Source organism: Suncus etruscus, chromosome 4, assembly GCF_024139225.1.
Source record: "Suncus etruscus isolate mSunEtr1 chromosome 4, mSunEtr1.pri.cur, whole genome shotgun sequence".
Classification (NCBI taxonomy): Eukaryota; Metazoa; Chordata; class Mammalia; order Eulipotyphla; family Soricidae; genus Suncus; species Suncus etruscus.
This window is the reverse complement of record NC_064851.1, coordinates 64,701,811-64,726,170: the sequence shown is the minus strand read 5'-3', so window position 1 is coordinate 64,726,170 and position 24,360 is coordinate 64,701,811. Positions and strand designations below refer to the sequence as shown.

Genomic DNA, 24,360 nt, shown 5'->3' with positions numbered 1-24,360 from the left:
TTTTTTTCCCTGAAATAAATTCTCTTTTTAATAAAATTATTTACACCATTAAGTGCAAGACTTAAAACCAATAAAAATGCTTTTGGGGAATAAATTTAAAATATAAGTAAACTTTATGAATTTTGGTAAAATCATTTAAATATTAAAAATAAGTCAATACAATGATAGCTAAAGTAGAAAAAAAACTGATACTAACAGTTGGTCCCTTTAAAATATTAACAAGTTAAGACTAGCAAAAAACTTGCTCTTCAAGTTGCTATACTCCCTTGAAAACTTATTTTGGTTACTTGTCTTGATGTATTTTTTGCATGACCATTTCCACTCTGGAAAAGTTTGTGTTCTTTTTTTGAACACACACTTCTCTTCGCTCCCTCACATCTCTCTAAATATGTACCAGTGAAACTATTTTTGCTTTACTAAAAATAAAAAATATAGAATCAAATAAAGATTGCTCAAAAACCATTATTGGACACTGTTATCCTCAAGCTATATTTTCTTGTTCACTAAGGCATAATTATGAACCTTTATGAAATAACTTTTCACACCTTCTAAATATGATTTTCAATACTATAGTTTAAATATCACACATAAAAACATTATGCACACAAAAGGTAACAGAACATGTCAAACTGATACAATTTATGCTGCAAGAAACCAAGCATTTCTAACACAATATGGTTCACATTAGAAAGTAAATGAAATATGTACTTTTATCGTTTAAATTGGTCTTTTCTTTTAAAGATATATACCACATGGGCGGGAGCAGTGGCACAAGTGGTAGGGCATTAGCCTTGCACATGCTGACTTAGGATGGACCGAGGTTCAATCCCCTGGCATCCCATATGGTCCTTCAAGCCAGGAGCGATTTCGGAGCACATACAAAGTAGCCCGAGTGTCACTGGTTGTAGCCCAAAAACCAAAAACCAAAAAAAAAAAAAAACAACAAAAAAAGATATATAAAAAATGTACACACAATTCTAGTTATTTGGGTTTTGCATACAGGCAGAATTTAACTGTGTACTCACTACTTATCAAAATATAAGCATTTATAAAGTAAAAAAATAAATGGTTATGAAACAAAGTTTTAATTCAATAAATTATGACCCAGGAACAGTATTTATACTTCTCTTAGTACAGCACTTTGAAGGGCTTGTGATGAGCAGAGCAGTGCATACTGATTTTGATCTCTTTCTCCTCCACTTAAAACAAAAGGCAGTTATTTAAATGAGGTGATAATTCATAATGATAACATTTTGATGAATGTATTAAGAATTGACTTAAGTGAATGCATAGCAGGCAGTTAGTGATCTGATGCATAAGTAGCTCTTTCCTTACTGTACTTCTCAGACCACTTGCGGGTTAGTTCTAGATAAAGATTGGGTTTATGAGGCCGATAATCAAGGTATACCGTTTTACTAGTTCTTCTTGGAACAGCCTTTTCGATCTGAGTTCCTTCATGCCACTCATTAAAAGAGGTGATAGAAATTAAATTGGGCTGGTGTCTGAGTGCCGACTGTAGAGCATGTTCATAATATATTCCATTGATTCGATTCCGAGTGTTAACAGCATTCCATGGACGGATGCTTGTATCTATATATCCTGGACCCACACTTGGGATAAATAATAGGTCAAATTTATTGCAGAATAATTTTAATGACTCCCAATTACCATATGATGAACCATAAGTAAAACCATTTGTGGCAAAGTATGTGTATATTCCATCAAAACCACCACGATGAATATCAAGTGCATGTTTGTGTTCTACAAGAAGTGCAATAAATAATCCATCATATGGAGAATTGCGAATGCTCTTGTGTCCTTGGGCAGTTAAGAGATGGGCCCATTCTTCAGGCTTGGTAATATAGGAATCATAGATATAAAACATAGGAAGAGCTTTTCCAGTGTTAGTCGTGTACCTATAAAAGGCTGGATGACTTCCATATCTAGAGTAAAAACATATGGGAAAATAAATATTTACAACATATTCTATCACAATTGTTTCTCGAGTACTAAAAGGAAGATATCATTGCAACTTCAGCATACAATTCACCAATTTTCAAGACTTAATTATTAAAGTTGTACATTTAATTTACACATTGGGAAACCAGATAATGAAATTGGTATTGATTATACTGGAGTATAATTATACTTATACTGTAGTTTACAAATGATGACTTACAACATTATGAAGCCCATTTACTGGGCATATGTTCAAAGGAATAGAACTGTGAGGGAACCTAAGTTTGATTTCCTCTCCAACATTGCCATACAGGTTACTAGAAGAAATCAATTCATTTTTGATATGAAAATAAACATACCATGGCTTTTTTTCAGGGGGCACACCTGGCAATGCTCAAGGGTTACTCCTGGCTCTATGCTCAGAAATCACTCCTGAAAAGCTTGGGAGATCATATGGGATGCCAGGAATTAAGCCCGGGTCCATCCTCGGTTGGCCAAGTGCAAGTCAAACTCCCTACTATCTCTCTGGCCCACAAACACATGGCTTTATATTATCAGTAATAGCTCACCACTGCTGACAATATGCCTCAAAAGATTATCAGTAAAATTCTTGAATAAATAAAAAGTGCTATTTAATTAAATTTTATATTTGGACCTATTGCTATAAAGTAGATCACATTCCTTAGCCCAAATATTCTTAGAAAATAATAGCAAATGACTATAAATTTAAGATGATAATGACTGAAATAAATAGCCCAATAAATATAAAGAGCCGGAAAAAATAAAAACCCTTAATTGTCCTATTCAGAAGTGAATGGCAAGGAACTTCAGAAATGTAATTTAAGGGCCCGGAGAGATGGCACAGCGGCGTTTGCCTTGCAAGCAGCCAATCCAGGACCAAAGGTGGTTGGTTCGAATCCCGGTGTCCCATATGGTCCCCCGTGCCTGCCAGGAGTTATTTCTGAGCAGACAACTAGGAGTAACCCCTGAGCACCGCCGGGTGTGGCCCAAAAACCAAAAAAAAAAAAAGAAAATGTGATTTAAATGTATTTCCTTACAACAGTAAATAATCATAACAGCAAATTATCAATAGATAACAACAGTAATTATAAACACAGAAGAAACTTACTTGTCTATAATATACTTGATATTTTTGTACATGTTTTCATAATTTCTATCTTTATATGGTTCTATGTGAAAAGTGACCTAAAACAAACAAAAAACTAATTTGAGAGAAATTATCCATGATGTAAAACTAAAATGTATCTCATATTTTAATACAGAAACTGATTTAATAGTCAAAAGATACTTGTTGCACACAGAATTTCCTAGTAAATAACATTTACCAAAGATAGCATTTAACATTTAGCAAGAATTTTCTTGGTTCTATAATATGTTAAACATTCATATAACTGGTCATAATTCTTATGTTATTATTTCAAACTGTAACTACTGTTACTATTATTACTATTTCAATCTAAGTCTTCCTTTCCTAAAGGAACTGATCAAAGATTAACAACTTGTTACCTAGTCGTTTGAGAGATACTATGGATAATTTGAACTCATATTCTAGATATATGAACTCTATTTATCTATGATCCTGTAAAATTATTGGGAAAAATTAAAATAGTCCATATTCAAGCCTTCCTTCCATTCTTATTTGGGGGGGCATATCTGGCTGTGCTCAGGCTTACTCATGTTCAAAGATCACTCTTGGCAGGTTTGGGATAATTGGGATGAAACCTGGTTCAACCACCTACAAGGCAAATACCCGAGCATAAGGAAAAGAAGAAGGGAAGAAAAATCTAGATTATATATTTGGATATGACCATTTTTTTTGTAGTCAACAGTAATGCCTTTTTTATTTTGGGGAGGCTACACTTAGAGATAGTGGTGAATGAACTGGATACAATCTAGCCTTTTATGCTTTCTCTTTGACTAGCAAATGTCTTAATTCATAAATTACTCTAGCATTTTATAAAATAATCAATTTTATTTTCATTCAAATATTTAACAGAAAACAATATCCACCAATACTACGAGAGTAATTTTGATATGTGTACTGAGACATTTCTGTATATCTACCAGAATAGAAATCAATAATTAAAATAATTTTATTATCATATTATGTGTTTGAAACATCCTGTATTGTTGGAGACTATTCCTGGCTCTGCTCAGCAGTGACACCTGATGGTGCCTTTGTGGTAACTATATGTGGTGTTGGGGATTGAAACCATGGTTAGCAGGATGAAAGGAAGTAGGTACTTAAACCCCTATACTATCTCTCAGCCCATCAAAAATCCAATTGTTGACAAGAAAAAGTTATCTGTAGCTAAAAATAGTTGGTGTTACTAGTCATAATTTTTTATTTGCTTTGTCTAAATAACTAGTAAAATAGATGGTGCTGGTGATATGTCTCCATTTAAGATAAATGACAACACAAAAAGCCTGTAGAACAAAATATTTATACTGACCAGTGGTTATTAAATATCTCTGAGGAAGTATAAAAAGTTTACTGATGTTGATTTTAGGGTTCAATTAAACTATGTGTGAAGTTATATTCCTACAATATTAACTATTTTGTTTGACTTTTATCTTATTTTATTTTTAGTGCTACAGTAGGTACTTCCTGCAATTCTGGAGTAGTGAATCATGTGTTACCAGAGATCAAACCCTGCAGGGACCTTGAGTAATATCTTTTTTCTTTTTAATTGTCTATTACAATAAAATATATTCCACACTAATCATTCATACCAGATTTTGCAGAAATTTAAAATTAGAATTTAAGACAAAGATCTTTCCTTACTTTTAATAATTTCAGAATTGTGTTTCTAATCAACAAACTAGCTGAATTCATTTCTGTATTATACTATGACTTACTAGGGTAGTCAGTTTATTCAGCATCTCTGTTATTTGTTTTACTTTAAACTTAAAAATAACATATGTATTTTAAAACTCATGTAATATTACCATGGATAATTCTTAAAAATATCATTGTGTTTTCCAATCATGATACATATGCTTTTATAGTGGAAATACATATAATATCTTTCTTTTGAAAGTATGGAAGCACAGAGTAACACAACTTAAAAGACTAGATAAATAAATGCAAGATAATAAATACTGTATATTTCTAATTTAAAATCACTTTGAAGGTATACTTAATGATAAGATGTAGATTTCCACCTTATATTTGGAAAAGTCTGTTAAACTAATATTAAAATATTTTTGCATTATTATTATACTATGTATAGGAATCCTATAAATACCCCTTCAATTCATGCAACTAGTTCTGTCCTTTTCAGTCTCTTCCTACTCTGCAGTAAAAGTAAACCTCAGAAAACAAAAATCTGATGATAATGAGAGAATGATAACAGCAACTGGTAACATAAAATTACCCATTTAATTTTTTTCTTTTTTATTGTGGTATTATGACTCATAATAGTATTAGTGATTATTTCACACATATGACAGACAGCTTAACACCACACTAACCACCACAGAGCCTGCTTCCTTCTACCAATGTTACCAAGACACCACTCAAAGTATCACCCTCCAGCTCAGATCTCTAAATTTTCAGTTCTTTAGTCCTTATACAAAACAATCACATAAACAAACATATACATATACAATATATAAATATATGTAAATAACATACACACAATAAACAAACATAAATAACATAAGCACTCATAAACAAAACAGTATGAATATTTTGTGATATGATGTTGGAAGGACTATCATGCATTAGTCAATCAAGATGAAGAGATGGAAAAAACTCTTTATGGGGTGCAGAGACAGAGAAGTGAGTCAAACTGTCAAGATCTCTCTCATCATGCTTGGACATAAACCAAGCAAGAACAAATGCAGGCTGGAACTCATGCAAGTAAGAGATAATACACAGGAGTGTAACTCTCACAAAATAATTACACCATAACAACAGAGAGATCTTGCACATCTGTTCTCAGTGAGTATTAGTTTTCCTTCAGAGGAAAAGCAAGTAGTAATCCAATATTAATTTATTCAAGCAAGATATTAAAAATCTGAGAAATCCTAGTCCTAAATATCCTTATTAGCACCCAGAATACTAAAATAGGAATTATAAGACAGGAAAGACAGAGACTTATAGATATACAAAAATTTCAAAAGGCTTTAAAGAGAACGTGCTCAGTAGAAAGTTTAACTATAATCGCCTAGATCTTAGTCCGCTAACACCAACAGTGAACTGGCTACAGTTGAATGTCACTTATTCTGTTGCCTCATCCTTGTATAAACTGCCATATGCAACTGCCAGAGCAAGCTCCTAAAAACAAAAGTCAGGAAGATATGAAGTGTAAGTAAAATATATATACAAAATTATTCAAGAATTATTCACAAGAGAGTAATCACAGGATTCAATATATCTTAAATTTTTTTGTTTTTGTTTTGGGGCTAGTGCTGCTTGGAACCAAATCCTGACTCATTGTTATGGGGTCAACTTTCAGTGGTGTTATAAGACAATATGGTGCTGGATATTAAACTTAAGTCTTCCTCATACAGAGCATGTGCTCAGAATTGAGCTGTCACTTCAGTATTTCTTATTTAATCCATGACATTTTTGCTCATTTTACTTATACAGTGCTTATACTTTGCTCTTCACTAAAAATGTGCTTTATATACATCACATGATAATTCAGATTTTATTATATATTTTCTTTTGCAATATTGGGATACAAAGATGTAAGAGTTATATCCACAGGCTTTCAGATTCAGCTTTCATACTCTTGAAATAAGTCTTAAGATTCTTGCTAGTAGGCTTTCAGATAACATCCATTCCCTGGACCAGGGATGTGAATCAAAGTAGAATACATAGTTTGCAGGTACGAGACTCTGGAAGAGCATGTCCATTTGAGCACTAATTAGTATAAACCTTTTGTCCCCTAAACACTGTCAGGAGTCCCTGCCCCATCCCTTTGCCCCAGTATGTTTAGCTGTCCTCCACAACAGGGAACACCAAATAAAGGTACAAGGTCCCAGGTAGAGAGTTCAAAGGTTGGAGTTATGTTTTTAATGTAGAGGCCCTGGAATCATTCCTTAGCAGCAAATGCACTGACAAATTCTAAATCTGGCCCTGAAACCAAAAAAAATGATTTAAATTTGCAGTCGTAAAGTAAAATTCTGGAAATGTATCACATGGTAATGATTATTTTAGTTTATAATGCTATATTGTATATTTTAAAATTACTATACTAATATTAAAATTATTATCATAAAGAAACCAAGTTTGTAACTGTATGGTGATGGATGCTAATGCTAACCATAATGATCACTTCATAATATTTATCTAAATATTATGTGACACAACTAAAAGTAATATCATACCATATATCAATTAAATGCATTTCAATTAAAGATAACAGAATACCTTCAGTTTATATTTATGAGCTTTATCCAAAATAGTTGGTACTAAGTTATCAGTAGGTAATCCATTCTCATCACTTGTGTCAGGAGGGTACCAAGAGAGAGCTAAAACACCTAATAAAAATAAAGAAAAAAATGAAACGAAATATAAATATAGACACAGAATGACTATATGTATTCTTAAACTTAAAGGCATACACACACATATATATACACACATATGTATGCATATAATATATATATATAAAAACTCTTTCCTGGGTATCAGTATCTACTAATGAATAGATTTTATGTTTCAGATTAAGTTTTAGGTTTATAGAAATACTTCACAGAAAGTATATTTTCTATGTATAACTTGCTAACTACGAGGTTCCACGTTACATATATTTATCATTATTAATAATAGCTTTAAGCTGTATTGACTCATTTGCTATAATTGAGTAAAACAATATTGATCATTATCAACTAGAATGTACAGTTTACCTTAGAATCGATTACTAATCATTAGTTGTTGGGTTGTGATAAGTATAGTATCATGTACATGCTTATCATAGTTACACTATTATACATTATATTACCATACAGACTATTTTACTAAAATCTTTTTGTCCTCTGTCTATTAATCGTCACTGTTTCTCCTCCTCCTCCTCCTCCTCCTTCACTTTCACTTCAAAGAAAATGGACCGATTTACTATCTCTATATTTTTGCTTTCTAAAGAATAATATACACAGTATATATAAACACATATATACATTTTTCATATTAATATGTTCTACTTAGCACTGTGTAATTAAGTTGCTTTATGTATCTTAGGATCTGCTATTATTTTAGTTTACTTTTCTTTTTATCATTGTATAATATATCATTTCATGAATGTTTCTGTACATATTTTTTGTATTTTGTATTCAGTAAATTTTAAAAGGTTATTCAAGAAAATGACAAAATTTTCTTCTTGAAGTACTAATTTAACCTACAAATATATAGCCAAAGAGGACATATTTTAAACCAAATAATGCATAGTATCATTATCTATATATAAAATACATCACATATATACATAATAATATATTTAATAAAGTAATGTCATAAAAATGGAACTGATATCAACATCAGTCAATAGACACTCAGGCTGGGGGAAACATGGCATTAAAAGAAAAAAACATAAAGTTATGAAAATATGAGGATTAAAAACAGAGGCAACATGGATATAACTCAAATGGTACACAATATGCACTAGATGAGCTCTATTCCAAGAAATTCCTCCTTAATGGCTACAATGAGCACATTTTGCAATGCATAGCTTTTGAAGCAGGGTTTGAAGCAGGACACAGCAACTCTCAGCTCTAAACATGGGGCTTAGCTTGTTATGACAGTGTTTGCGGAGGTCAAATGCGTCCCACTTTACGGAGCCTTGCTCCTTCCTGGGGGGCGTGCCCCATTATTTGAGAACCACTGCTAAGGGCATTAAAGTCAACTGCAAAGGCTAAGCAAACGCTATGCTGAACACATGCTATGCCCAGGTTTGATCCATGGCACAAGATGATCCCCTGAGCAACAACACTATGAAACACAAACCTGCACAAAAACTATGGAATTATCGCTGTGAATTGATTAAAATGTTGACATTTTAGTAGGAAAAAAATAAGTAGCATTATAAGAATTTTGAAATAATGCAGAAGAGACTTATAGCAAATTAAAATTTATAGAGTGAAGAAAGAAAATATAAATATGTGTTTTAAATAAAATAGAGAAGCCCGGAGAGATAGCACAGTGGTGTTTGACTTGCAAGCAGCCGATGCAGGACCTAAGGTGTTGGTTCGAATCCCGGTGTCCCATATGGTCCCCCGTGCCTGCCAGGGGCTATTTCTGAGCAGACAGCCAGAAGTAACCCCTGAGCACCGCCGGGTGTGGCCCAAAAACCAAAATAAATAAATAAATAAATAAATAAATAAATAAATAAATAAATAAATAAATAAATAAATAAATAAAATAGAGAACTTTTAAATCTGGGAAGACTTAAACATACAAATTTACAAAACAGAGATCACACATAATGTCAATACAAAAAAAAAGGTCTTTGTAGAATACATACAATCTCAAATAAATAAATTAGCATTATTTTTATTTTTGCAGGCCTCCCTAAAGTCTGTGGGTTCAATATTATTGTACCAACTGAGTCAGATGGTTCAAATCTTTAGCCCCTTCAGTGATGTAAAATTACACAGTGGTGCTTGAGTGCTACCAGAAACACAAACTGGCAATCAATGTTCAGGAACCTCTGGGGCTAAACCTGGCCATGAGTAAGAGGACACTTACTCATGGGGATAAAAGCTGGAATCACATTTATGTCGTCCAGCCTCTTGAGCTATCTTGGGAGTTCCAGTTATAATCTTAAAAGGAACTAGAGAAAAAAAATAGCTAAAGAATATATAGCACACTGCAAGCAGATTACTTAGTGTAAACTCTACACTTTTTAAAAGGGAAACAATACTGTTGAAAAATAAAAATGCCAGCCAAGAACACATGATCTAGCAGTTAACCTTTGTGTATAAAAACTAAAATAAAATAAAGGTTTATCCAGAAAAACAAAATCCAATGGCTTGATTCATCATCAGTAAACCTTTTACGAGAATTTTAAGAGAATTAATTTTCAGAAAATTTTTAGGAGAATGAAAATGCAAATGAAGATACAATTCAGCCAGTTTAAAACAGTGAAGTTATATACATAGTGATTAAGTGGAAAATGTATAAAATAAGAAAGCTATCTTTAAATTAAGAGGATATGCTAATTATTCAACTACAGTATAAGTAAAGTAAAAAAAGTTTACTATAAATTGCTTTATAGTAAAAATTTTATTATGTAAATACTTTTTATCTGTATAATTTAATAACATTTTATTAAATATAAACTATGGTTTAATGTAAATGTTATTTGATTATATATTATACTTTATATGTAAAATAAATTTATATATTGTTTTATATAACACAAGTTAATGTTACATATAATTTTATACAATATATAAAATTTTCTAGTAAAATTTATGATTGATTTTTACTATTAATTACTATAAATTTTACTATAAATTCACAGCAAAAAGAAAGGATGGTTGAAGATATGACTTAGTAGTAAAGTGCCTACCTTCAAAATTTAAGTTCCTGTGCTTGATACCCAACACAGTTAAAAAAAATGATAAACCTTTTTTTTTATTTGTTTTTTGGGTCACACCCGGCAGCGCTCAGGGGTTAATCCTGGCTCTAGACTCAGAAATTGCTCCTGGCAGGCTAGGAGGACCATATGGGATGCCGAGATTCGAACCACGGTCCTTCCACATGCAAGGCGAACGCCCTACCTCCATGCTATCTCTCTGGTCCCTAAACCTAACATTTTAACATAAAAGGGAGCAGAAAATGGGTAGAACTATGATGATACATCAAAGACAAGTTATTATCATTCTAAAGTAAACACTTTATCTGGGTTATTTTATATAAGCACTAGAATATTCAAAAAACTAATGTGCATGTTAGATCCACAAAATATAAAGGATAAAGACAGCAAATCACTATATAATAAAAATTTTCAGAAAGAAGAAAACTTAAAAGTAAATAAAAATTTTAAAAATAAAAGAATTAGTGAGCTTACATAATTATATTAACTCAGGCGAAGCAAACTAAATTGATCAATAAAAAGACATATCAGTTAAAACTTAGCTGAGCAAATATAATACCAAAATATGTTAAAAAATGAGAGAAGTTGAATGCCTGTCTTGAATACAGGCAAGGGTGGGGGTGGGGGGCATTGATGGTGGGAATGATGCACTGGTGAAGGGGGGTGTATTCTGTTTATGACTTGAAACCCAACTACAATCATACTTATAATCATGGTACTTAAATAAAAATTTTAAATATTTAAAAAAAACAAATATATGCAATGTATGCTGTCACTATGAAATTCACTTTGCTTAAAAGACATACTCACGTTGAGAAATAAAGTAATAAAATTTATTCAATGCAAGTGTAAAGTGAAATATTTGAAGACAGGTATTCATATCAAAAATCAAATAAACAAAACTAAACACAAAATCTAAGAATTGGTGAGATTCTATAATGACTATGGCACTTGCCTTGCACCGAAGCAACTGCTCTGGAACAACAGTGTAAATTTACCACTTAACAAATTTATGCTATCTTATTTTTTTTGTAGTGGTTTTGGGGCCACACCCAGTAGCCATCAAGGGTTACTCCTGGCTTTGTGCTCAGAATTTGCATGTGGCAGGCTCAGGGGACCATATGGGATGCCAGGGATTGAACTCTGGTTTGTCCAGGATTGGCTGCATGTAAGGCAGGGGTCTCAAACTCAATTTACCTAGAGGCCACAGGAGGCAAAGTCGGGGTGAGGAAGGGCCGCATAAGGGATTTCACACACACACACAAAAAGTCCTCAAACGTCATTATTAACAGTTTTAATTATATCTTCTGAACATTGAGTGAAGATCATGAACAGTTCTGAACATGGCATCTTTTGCCTATTCCATGCTGCAAGAGACTTGACAGCACTTCTTCTCACAAATCTGAACCACATTTGGCTTTAGAGAGGAAGCAGTTGAGACCCTCAGTATGGCTTGAAGATGATCATCATTAAGTCTAGACCTGTACTTTGACTTATTGAAGTTCAATGTGGAGAATAACTTTTCACACAAATATATTTTCCCAAAAAGGCACATGGTGCGCTTGAACATTCAGAAAGCTCAGGGAAGCTGGGGGGCAAGTCTCTCAAAAATTGCCCACGCATGTCTGCTTTTCCACTAGTCTCCCTGAACTTGGTTTTGAGATCAGAGTTGCATTGCATGTCAAAGAGCTCCATTTGAAGCACAGGAGGGGCATCTTGCACATAAAAGGAAAAGGGATCCACAAAAATTTGGAAAGTGGCTCTGTACTTTTTGAAGTCTGTAAATCTGTGATCAAATTCCTTCTCCAGCTTAAAAATAACATCAACATATTTCTCACCACTGAATGGTATGCCTGCATCCACAAGTTCCTTGCAATCTGGGAAATGGCAAAGGTTTGTCTGAGAGGCCTGGGATTTCCATAACACAAGTTTTGTGAAGAATGCTCTCATGTTGTCATAGGCAGCACTAATAAGCTGCCCCGGGCCTTGTAACATCTTGTTTAGTACATTCAGCTTATGCGTGATGTCGACAAGAAAAGCTATGTCATGAGCCATTTGTGATCACTCAACTCAGAAACAGCATTCCCATCCTTCTCCATGAAGGCTTTCACTTCTTTTCTCAACTCAAAAAATCTTTTCAGGACATTTCCCCTGCTGAGCCAATGTACCTTGGTGAAATAGAGCACATCTCCATATTCTGACTCCATTTCCTCTAAAAAGGCATGGAAACTCCTGTGCTTTAAGCCCCTGGATCTGATTTGGTTGATGCATTTCACAACAACAGACATCATATTGTCACACGGCAGGCATTTACTGCAAAAGGCCTGCTGATGGATAATGCAGTGAAGAGCAATGGACTTCTCTTCTCTTCTCCTCTTCAAGTTTTTTAAACAAATGCCACCAGTCAATTTTTCCTCCCAGTCATTGATGGCACTCCATCAGTTATTATTCCAACAAACCTCTTCCATGGCAAACCTGCATTCTCAATGGCATCACACAGATGCTGAAATATCTTATTAGCAATGGTCTGTCCATGCATTGGAATTATTGTGAGCAGCTCCTTTGTCAATTCAAAATTGCAATCAACACCACGGACATAAATTGTGAGCTGCACAGTGTCTGTTATATTTGTGCCCTCGTTATGAGCAACTGAGTATGCTTCAAAACATTTGGCTTTCTCACACAGTTGATGATGTCACTTGACATGTCAGAAATGCTCTCTGCCACAGTGTTGGCAGAAAGGCTAATTTTGCTAAACTGACCTTTCTTTTCTGGACAGATAATACTTGCAGCCTGTAACATGCATTTTTTTTTTTACAAACTCTCCTTCTGTGAATGGTTTCCCTGCCTTAGCAATCATCTCACTAACCATGTATCTAGCTTTGACTGATGCAACATTCTCTTTGGTTGCTTTCCTGAAGAAATCTTGTTGCCTCATTAGACATGCTTTAAGACTGGCAACCTGCTTGGCTCTCTCATTTCCTTGATATTTTGCACATTCCTCAGCAAGTTTAGTTGAATAATGGCGTTTCAAGTTGTATTCCTTGTGCACTGCAACTTTCTCTGAACAAAAAAGACATGTGGGAATGCCCCTGTGTACATCTCCCACTTTTCCTGAAATTGTCTGTGCTCGTCATCAATCTTTCTCTTCACTGCAGGCTTTGATAAAGTCAAGATGAAGGTATGACAAAATCTAATTCTGTAATAAACTTCTCTCCCATCTCTCCCTTCTCTCCCTTAGGCCTCCGATAATGCAAGGAACAGTGGACAGGAGCAGCGGAAATAATGTCTGCACTAGGCGCAAAGTATTCACAATTATTCGCTTACTGAATATTCCCAATAAAAAAATCACTTTAGTAAGAAAAATAATCACAAAAAATCGCAATAAACATTTGCATACCCCGAACGGAACTGCTCGTGGTATACGAATGTTTAATGCGATTTTTTCTTACTAATGCAATTTTATTGTGATTATTCAGTAAGCAAATAATTGTGAATACTGCCATATTTGAAGGCCAGCCGCGGGCCACAAAATGTTGTATGGAGGGCCACAAACGGCCCGCAGGCCGCGAGTTTGAGACCCCTGATGTAAGGGAAATGCTCTACTTCTGTGCTACCGCTCCAGCCCTCTGCTATCTCCTTCAAACTTTTTTTTTAATACAGATGAAGAAAAAAATATTATAGCCAATAAGTTCTTGAGATGAAAGTCAGGTAATTTTCCTAACCAAAAAAATATTAAAACAATATCCCTGGTACACATAGACAAAATCTCTCCACAAAGTATTAAAAATCAAAATAAATATATTTTAAAAATTATGAAACAAATAGAACCTATTCCTGAGAGTTTAGGATGACTTAACATTTGCCACTAAATGTTAAAAACCTTATTAGCAAAATAAATAAAAGAATTACATGATCCTGCCAACAAATGCAGAAAAAGCATATTTACTCTACATAACATGTTCATGATTAAAAACTCTAAGATACCGTAAAGATACTACACACCTCACCATATTAAGGTGATGATATATAATAAGTCCATAGCTAACATTATAAGCAGAGTAGATATATGAAAAGTGTTTCTTTTAAGATCCAGATCAAGAATAAAAACATTAATAGCCATCATCATGGAAAAATACAAATAGGACTTTACTAGTGGCATCAAACTACCTTGCAAACCATGAAGTGGATAAAAGATTATCAATTCCAATTATCACAGTCACAGTTGACCCTAACTGCATTCATCACTCTTTGTGTCAAGTTTCCTAATTACTCTGGACAAGAACTGGGTGCTGAAAGGGGATAGAGTGTTATGCATGGTATCCCTTCATTAGCAATACTGCAAACCAGAGTATTAAAAAAGAAGAGAGAAAAGGGAGAGAAAAAGAGAGAGAAAGGTGTAAAATGACTCCCAGAGGCAGGTGTGGGAGGGTGGGTATGAGGGAAACTGGGGACACAGATGGCAGGACATGCGCACTGGTGACGGGTGGTATTCATTTTATGACCGAAGCTCAAACATGAACAATTTTGTAACCTTAATGCTTAAATAAAGGAATTATATATTAAAATTTGTGAGTTCAGTATACAATTAAAAAGGCATAAAAACCATTTGCAACAAATAAAAAAGATTGAAATGCAGTAATAATAAATTCAATACAAAAAACAACTTTACAAAATGTCACAAAAATATTTTGAAAAATATGCACTTAAGTTGGAGACATTTTTTCTCAAAATGATATTTGAATAGCCTTAAATTGATCAAAAGGTCTTCAATGTCACTAATAATTAGGGACACCAAATAGAAATGATATTATCTTGTTCTGTCAAAATGGCTATTATCAAAAAGGCAACAAATACTAGATGGTGAAAATGTGGAGAAAAGGAACTTATGTCATTATGGTGGTACAAGAAAAAAAATGTATCCTCAAAAAATTGAAAAAAGTACTACCATACAATCTATTAAATCCCATTAAATAATTGTGGGCATTTTCCTAAGAAAAAATGAAAACATTAACTTGAAATTATACATGAATCATATCAATTGCAACATTATATATAAATCCAAGTTAAGAGAAACAATCTTACTGTCTATCAGAGAATGAATGAATAAACCACAACATGAATGTGTGCCTATATAAACATGATGCTATCATTCAAACATAAATAAGCAAATAGTTTTTGACATAAGAAACAACAGGATCCTGAAGGCATTATGCTAAGTGAAATACATCAGAAGAAAAAAGTGAAGTACAATCTTAGTTATAGAAACTTAAAAAACAATCAAGTACAAACACATAATTGTCAGAGGCAGCAAGTGTAGCAAAGTCCTGGCTGATAAAGGACCCCACCCCCTCATAATTACCACTGCAACCAGAATCATACAATGGCTTGAGGACTCTAGAGTCCTGGAAACTATAGGTTATGAAGTCAGCACATTTCTGTCACTGGACATTAAAAAAATATGCCTTCAAACTCAACTTCCTAACCAGCTGTATGGGTATTCTTGGAGCCAGGCCACACAACATCTATGGAAGGCTACTGAACAGAAATTCCCTAATGGTAAACTGAGCTTACACCACCTCTGGGTACTCCTAAATGCTCTCCCTGCACGTTTTAAACCACAGTCCAGTTCTCCAGGGCCAACGTGATAAAGTTGCTGCTCAACACTTTCAATTGAAACACTCCGATTGGGAATTCAGCACTTGGCCACCCCCAGAAAGCTATGAAGGCGCTCATCTAGCTACTCCTCCGAATTGCTCTAGACTGGCACAAATATACCCTCTGAGACTTGTGATATTAATCCCCTTAGACGTCACATAGTCAATTAAATTCCACCTCCTGCCAGTACCTCATGGTGTGTTCTTCTGCCAAAGAGTAGAGACTTCAGTCTAATTTCAGACTTGAACTAACAGGGGCTCCCCAGATGCTTCTTGGATCTGCATGTTGCTGGCACTTAAACAGCTAACACTGAGATAATAAGTGTCCTGGTTGCTGCCAATGGCTTTTTAGATTATGCTGATATAATCAGAGCCAGCCAATTGTAATAGCAAATTCTAGTCATTGTCCAGGCTCATTGAAACTAAGGGCTATATTATGCTTATTAGCACAAGTGGCAAAGGATACCCCAGTTACTGCCCAGACTCCTAAAATTAGCACCAGAGGTGGGGAGAGGTATTATGGAATATTAAGTAACCTGTCTCTTATAGGCTGGCTGGATCTTTGAACTACAAGAGAGAATGAGTATGATATCTTGAAACTGAAGTAACAGGCAACTCTGGGCATTCATTAGTGTGAATCCTCCAAACACCTCCAGACCACTGAACCACGATGTTATAATTAATGCCAGCTGTCTTATCCCAACCAGCCATTCTCCAGGCACAATTAAGCTTAGAATCCCAGGTTCCTACTCCTATGCAGTGCTTCAAAACAACTAAAGATATAATGGGGAAACAAAGGTTCTTAATCACAAAAATGAATTGGAGGTGGGGAAGTGGGTCACACCCAGTGACACTCAGGAGTTACTCCTGGCTATGTGCTCAGAAATCACTCCTGGCTTGGGGGACCATCTGGGACTCCAGGGATAGAACCATGGTGCGTCCCGGATCAGCCGTGTGCAAGGCAAATGTCCTATCAATATGATGTACTATTGCTCCTGTCCCTCAACCACAAAAAGGGATCAAGATAGGAGCCTGGAAAAAACTCCAAGTACCACAGAATTAAGTAAGCTACCTGAAAAATCAATAGTCTTAAAGGTTGATGCTCAGTGAAATGAAGAGATATATGGAAAAGAACTTCAGCAAAGACAGAAAATTGAGGAAAAGTGTAACAGTGTCTCCAAACATAATAGGAAATTGAGCAGAGTGGCATCAGAGTGCTGATGATGACACAGGAGTGGCATTTAGCCCATGGATAAAAAAGCCTAGAAAGAGCTAGGCCTTTTTTATTTATTTATTTTTTTATTTTTAATTATGAGAACAAAGATGCAAAGAAAGAGGACAAGGTAAAGTTACAGTGGAAGGACAATCACCCATAACATAATTCTCAGAAGAAGTCCCCTTGCTGATATCTTAACTTTGAACTTTCAGCCAAAGAACATTAAGACAAATAAAACAGAATCCATGTACAATTACTTGTCCCTCAAGTCCCCAGATTGTAACACATTATAATATTTCTTAACAGCACACAAGGCAATCTAAAGCCATAAAACTTAGTTAACTCCTTAAACATTAGAGGCATAGTATTTTTTTAATTTCCATGTACATGCATATTAGCTTAAGTTAACCTCAAATTTTAAGTGGTTTTTTTTTTAAGGATTAGAGTTAAAGGAGCACAGTAAAAACGGTGTTAGAGTGGCAATTGTTGTTTGCATAGGCCCACCAAAATATGAGGGGAATGGAAAGGAATAACCTTGGCCTAAATACAAAGAGACCCGATCCCTGAAGTTTCTGGAAATAGACCAACTCTAGGCTCTAGGCTAGGCCTCCTAAGCTCAATGACTGTGCATTTCTTCACTTTTCAGCTGCACCTTGAGCCAACAAAACAACTAACTCTAGTCACCCAGCGACAACAACACACAAGAAACAACTCCAGCCTGCAAAAGCCTGAATGGAAAAGCAATGCAGAATACCATCACACTTAGAGAAAATGGCAGTATTCCTGAAGACCCAGCCAATATTAACGAGCTATATTACTTTAATAAGTTTTTTTAAGCAGAATGTTAAAGATAATCAATAAACTCAAAAAAGAAAATAACCAGTGGAATGCATAGTCAATAAAACTCAAGAGACTCTGAGAGTAAAAAAACTTAAAAAAGAAATGATAAAAATAAAAATCCTCAAGTAGTAAAAATGAAAAAAAAAATCACTGAAAGGCCTTACCAGCAGAGTACTAATTGCTGAAGACAGAAACAGTGAGCTTAACAATGTTCAAAAAACCTCCAAACAGAAAAGGATGGAAAAAAAGTCTAAAAATAAATGAACTGACAAGAGAATTTTGGGACAACTTCTTATGTTGGTCCTCTTGAAGAACATAAGAATCATCAGTATTACAGGGAAGACAACACCTATGAAGAATCAACAGTCAAAGATAACACTGCTCAGAAGTTGCCAAAGCTGAAAAATGTGTGTGCCCAAATCCTGGAGGTCCAAAGGGTGCAAAAAAAGAGAGATCCAAATAAAAATACTCTAAGGCACATCATAAACAAAGTGAACAAAACCACTGACAGATATAGATTACTGAAGGCAAGGTCAAACAAGGAGATCAAATACAAAGGTGCATTCTGTATATTTACAGCAGACTTATAAAAGGAAATCCTCTGAGCCTGAGGACGGTGATGGAAGATAGTGAAAAAACTCAATGAAATGAAAACCTCATCAAGAATACTTCATCTGGCAAGACTCTCAGATCTGAAAAAAACAATACACAACATCATGGATAAATAATAGGATGGTTAAACTTACAAAAGCATCAAAGCATAAATCAATAATAATAATAAGCCAGAGTCAAACTGGTGAACTCAAAATAAAGAGAAATAAAGATAAGAGAACACTTATCAAAAAAAGAGAAAATAAAAATATTTTAATAAAATAACATTAAAAGTTATCTGTCATAATATCAAAAGAAATGTCATTTGTATCACTGGAGTTCCTGAAAGAAAAAATAGTAAAAGGGTTCGAGTTCACAAAGAAATAGTAACTTGGAACTTTCACTGTTCCCATTGGATAATTTAACCATATGGAAAATTGATAAAGAAATAATACTTAAATAAAAAATCATAGCATATATATTTACTAAGATATTTAGGACTCTCCACTACCCTCAAAAGCTGAACATGCATTATGCTAACCTAGAAAAACAAACATAAAACTAAAATTCAGCAAAAAAAAGAAATTCGTAAAACTTATGGTATGGTCAGATGAGTGGATCAAGTTGTTGAGCATATAATTTGCAGATGGAAGGATGTGTCCTGTATACCTAAAACTACATTTCCTCCTCTGCACCAAACAAAACCAAGCAGAATGGGTGTCTCTTGAACACTATTAGCTAGCACCACCACCCATTATTTTATTAAAAGTATAGCAAAATTAAGCTAATAGAAGATTAACACCAAGAGCTGGTTCTTCAAAAAGATAAAACTGACATTCTTAGCTAAGATCGTTTTAGAAAAGTTAGAGGGGCCAGAGTGATAGTACAGTGAGTAGAGAATTTGCAAATGGCTGGGTTTAATCCCTGGCATCTCATATAGTTAATTGTATATAATATTTCAGATCAACAAAATGAAAGATAAAAATTATCAATAAAAGAGGAAGCTCTTTGACACAATTTTATAACCATTTTTGATTATTTCAAAACTATAAAAATGAAAATTAAACAAAAATTCAATATACATAGTATACATATCACAGCTCACAAAATACTGTGTAGGGGCTGGAGAGATAGCATGGAGGTAAGGCGTTTGCCTTTCATGCAAGAGGTCATTGGTTCGAATCCCAGCGTCCCATATGGTCCCCCGTGCCTGCCAGGAGCAATTTCTGAGCATGGAGCCAGGAGTAACCCCTGAGCACTGCCGGTTGTGACCCAAAAACCACAAAAAACAAAAAAACAAAAAAACAAAAAAACAAAATACTGTGTAAGAAATATAAAATATTCCCTCTAATCTCAAGTAAAAAATAAAAAATTTTGTCCTTATCAAAATGATTCAACATAGTATTGGAAGTCAAATTAGGCAAGAAAAATATAGAGATTCAAAATAAACAATAAGTAGAATTATTTGCAGATGATACATTATAAAAAAAAAACCTAAAAGACTACTAAAACAAATTGTTAAAAGTAAAAAACCAGTAAAGTGATGACAAAATATAATAAGATGAAAAACATTTACTGTATTTTTTCACTAAGTAGAAGAAAAAATAGTACAATACCATTTTCATTTTTTTTTCTTTTTTCTTTCTTTCTTTTTTTTTTTTTTTTTTGCTTTTGAGCCACATCCAGTGACCCTCAGGAGTTACTCCTGGCTATGTGCTCAGAAATTGCTCCTGGCTTGGAGGACCACCTGGGACACCAGGGGATCAAAACGCGGTCAGTCCTAAATTAGTGTGTGCAAGGCAAACGCCCTAATGCTTGCGTCCCTGTACAATACCATTTTCAATCACAGATACAAGAATTATGTAACCAAAATGAACTGAACAAAGGACCTTAAATGCTTATACTTCTAAAAGTATATTAAAAAAAGTATATTAAAAAATACTAACAATGTAAAGAGTGACCATTCTACACTAAGCATATATCTAAATATAATAAAATTCTTTTCAAAATCCAAATAACAGACCTGCAAGTTATTTGAGTTATCTGAGTTAAAGGTCTATTGCTGTGTATTCAGGATGCTCAGGTTTTATTCTCAAACTTTGTATTCTCTTAAGTATGGTTCATAAAGATTTGCAAGCAATATACCATGCCGAGTCTCTCAGATCACTGCCAGATGTGATTTTCAATACCAAAACAAGAGAAAACAAAAACAAAAAATTTAATTAAAAAAAAAACCCAGACACGTTTTTCAAGAACATAAACAAAACAGTATTAAAAAAGAACCAAGTAGCTAGTACAGTCCTAAAACAAACAAACAAAAAAAGAAGAAGAATGGAGAATAATTTGCCCATCCTCGGGCTTCACAAAGCTATAGTAATCAAACACTACAGCACAGCAAAGACACAAAGTGACACACCAATGGAATAAAAATGAAATTAAAAAAAATCAATACATGGACAGTTAATAAAGGATCTCAAAGCCTAACAAGCAGACAGAAAAAGATTCTGCTTTATCAATGGTGACGGGGAAGCTGGATATCCACTACAAAAGATTAACACTAGATCAGTGTCAAATAATGAGCAAAAGTTAAATGAACCAGACTTTGATGTTAAAACTAAGGTGTAGCATATTTTAAAAAATGCCCGAATATATTTATTCCATGATGTATTCTGGTTGCATCAATGACAAAAATAAAAAAAAAAAAAAAAAAGAAAAGAAAAGAAAAAGAAGACAAAGGGTCCAGAGCAGTGGTGCAAGTGTTAGGGCATTTGCCTTGCACATGCTAACCTAGGATAGATGGCAGTTTGTTCCACAAGCATCCCATATGATCTCCCAAGCCAGGAGAGATTTCTTTTTTTGTTTGTTTGTTTTGTTTTTGGGCCACACCCGGCAGTGCTCAGGGGTTACTCCTGGCTATCTGCTCAGAAATAGCTCCTGGCAGGCACGGAGGACCATATGGGACACCGGGATTCGAACCAATCACCTTTGGTCCTGGATCGGCTGCTGGCAAGGCAAACACCGCTGTGCTATCTCTCCGGGCCTGCGATTTCTGAGCACATAGCCAAGAGTAATCTATGAGCGTCACTAGTTGTGGGCCAAAAAATAAAAATAAAAATAAAACAAAACAAAACAAAACAAGGCCCCCACAATATTTTAAATCATGAAATTAGAAAAACTGAAAAGCTTCTACAGTGAAAAAAATGTTACTCAAAGTAAGAGAATTCTGATGAATATATATAAAAAATCTAAAAATAATATACCTGCCAAAGGGCTAGTACACAAATATGTCAGGAATTCAGAGAATTCAACATAAAAATCAACAGTTCCATCAAAATATAGAGGGGAACCAGCAAAACAGACACTTCAGAGAAAAGAGAGATGATCTAAGAGAATATGAAAAGGATACTCATCATGGTTTATAACTTAGAAAATGTAAGTCAAAATGATTATGAGCTATCACCTCATGCCTGTGGGGAATCATAGTTATCCAAAAGACAAGAAGAAACAAATGCTGATGAGAATAGACAGGAGGGATCTGCTTGTCTACTGTACCTGGTTTAGTGTACAAGAGAATCATTGTACACTGATTGTGAGAATATAAATTGGTGTTACCATTATCAGAAACAATATTCCTTTTCCTCAAAACATTAAAATTAGAAATGCCACAATATCCAGCTGTCCTATTTTGGGATATTTACTTAAAAATATACAAAAACTAATTTTTAGAGATACTAGCACACCCACCATGTTTACTGCTATACTATTAGTAAATAACTAAGAATTGGAAACTACCTTAGCAACCATTAACAGACAATTGATCAAGATGTAGAAATAAAGGGCCAGAGCAGTAACACGGAGCACTAAAGTGTTTGCCCTTCTGGTGCTAGCCTAGGACAGACCACGGTTCGATCCCCAAGAATCCCATATGGTGCAAGCCAAGAGCGATTTCTGAGAGCATAGCCAGGAGTAATCCCTGAGCATCACCAGGTATGCCCCCCCCAAAAAAAACCCTAAGATGTAGAAATAAATACACAATAGGATATTATTCTTAATAAAAAGGAAACGACATTGAAATTCTATCATTTGTAACATGGATGATCTAGATTTTATGCTTAAAGATAAATCACACAGAGAAAGATGAACAGCACAATTTCAATAACGTGGAACTTCTATAAAAAATAAAAATGAGGGGCCTGAGAGGTGGCACAAGCGGTAAGGTATCCTCCTTGCCTGTGCTAACCTAGGATGGACCATGGTTCGATCCCCAGGCGTCCCAGATGGTCCCCCAAGCCAGGAGCAATTTCTGAGTGCATAGCAAGGAGGAACCCATGAGCGTCACTGGGTCTGGTCCAACCCCCTCCCAAATAAAGAATAAAAATGACTTTTATACAGCAAACCAAACTATAGAAGTAACCAAATTATTCACAATGAAAAGAACAACATTTCATAAACTGGTTTAAAGGAATTAAGTGTATGGAAAAGAATATAAGTTAGCTACACTTAAGTTGAATATAATACAAATAAATATTAACTCATAATTATGTACCCCTGAATTCTGTATCATAAACTAATGTAACTTCAATAATAAAGTTCAAATATTAAATGAACAAATACACAAGTTTAAATTAATTTTAAAAACTCAATTAAAAATAATGCAAATATCAATGAATCATTTTCTACAAATCATTAATATGTACATATATTTTATTTTTTAAATAAAATAAAAAAATAAAATAATTACCAATCAAAGCTGAGGATATTTGTTTCATGTGAGTTTCAATAACAGAAGGATCCCGAGAGCTGTAACTTCCCAATTCAGGGTAAAAATTAGAGCCAATGTCTTCTGGAGGACTGTGTTTCCCCTGTGGATAATTATCACCTATGCTTGAGTCCCAATGTGCCAAGATTGCATGGTTCCAATGTACGTATTTACCATCAAACTGTGGATTTCCATACCAGCTATAGTAAAACACATGTAAATAGTAATTCGGAGGTGACTGCTCCTCCAGGTAAGGTTCAGAGACTTTAGAATCCTTCATAATGACTTCAAAGGCTTGTAAATTCTTAGTATTTGTTTCAATGTTGACTTTGTCACTCTTTTGGGGATAAAAAACTTTTTTCAGATTAGATGTCCGTTTACTGAAAACTGGAAGGAGGTCAAGTCCAAAAGGATCTCCAAAAGTATCTGTATTTGGTCTCAACATTTTCAGGCCCATCATCAGGAAGAAAATAAATAAAACAAAAAATGACAAAATGATGCAATTCCTTCTTCGAAACTTTGCCATGATGACATACTTTGAACTCCAAAATGGTAGCTATCTGCAATTTTTGAAAACGGTAATTAGTAAGTGAATGGTATTAGTAGTATTTCCTAATGTAGTCAAAGTAAAAAAAATCCATAATTTGTTTGTTTGTTTGTTTTGGGGCCACACCCACTGGTGCTCAGGGTTACTCCTGGCTCTGTGCTCAGAAATCGCTCCTGGCAGGCACAGGGAACCATATGGGATGCCGGGATTTAGACCACCAT

The 24,360-nt window shown here is 34.4% G+C and overlaps 1 protein-coding gene across 1 annotated transcript; it reads right to left on the bottom strand.

Moving 5' to 3' along the window:
* Positions 1 to 988: 988 nt before the first annotated feature.
* MANEA (mannosidase endo-alpha) lies at positions 989 to 24,151 on the bottom strand. Its single transcript, XM_049772170.1, has 4 exons — positions 23,575 to 24,151; positions 7,364 to 7,473; positions 3,089 to 3,165; positions 989 to 1,943 (listed from the first exon to the last, which is right to left on the bottom strand). Exons 1-4 carry the CDS (start codon positions 24,116 to 24,118, stop codon positions 1,301 to 1,303), a joined length of 1,374 nt encoding a protein of 457 aa, XP_049628127.1. The 5' UTR covers positions 24,119 to 24,151; the 3' UTR covers positions 989 to 1,300.
* Positions 24,152 to 24,360: the final 209 nt, after the last annotated feature.

Coding starts and splice junctions, on each gene's coding strand:
- MANEA (XM_049772170.1), bottom strand. CDS start 24,118: ATGGCAAAGTTTCGAAGAAGGAATTGCATCATTTTGTCATTTTTTGTT. Junction 3,166..7,363: donor CTCATAAATATAAACTGAAG/GTATTCTGTTAT, acceptor TGTTTGTTTTAG/GTCACTTTTCACATAGAACC. Junction 1,944..3,088: donor ATCAAGTATATTATAGACAA/GTAAGTTTCTTC, acceptor TTTTTACTCTAG/ATATGGAAGTCATCCAGCCT.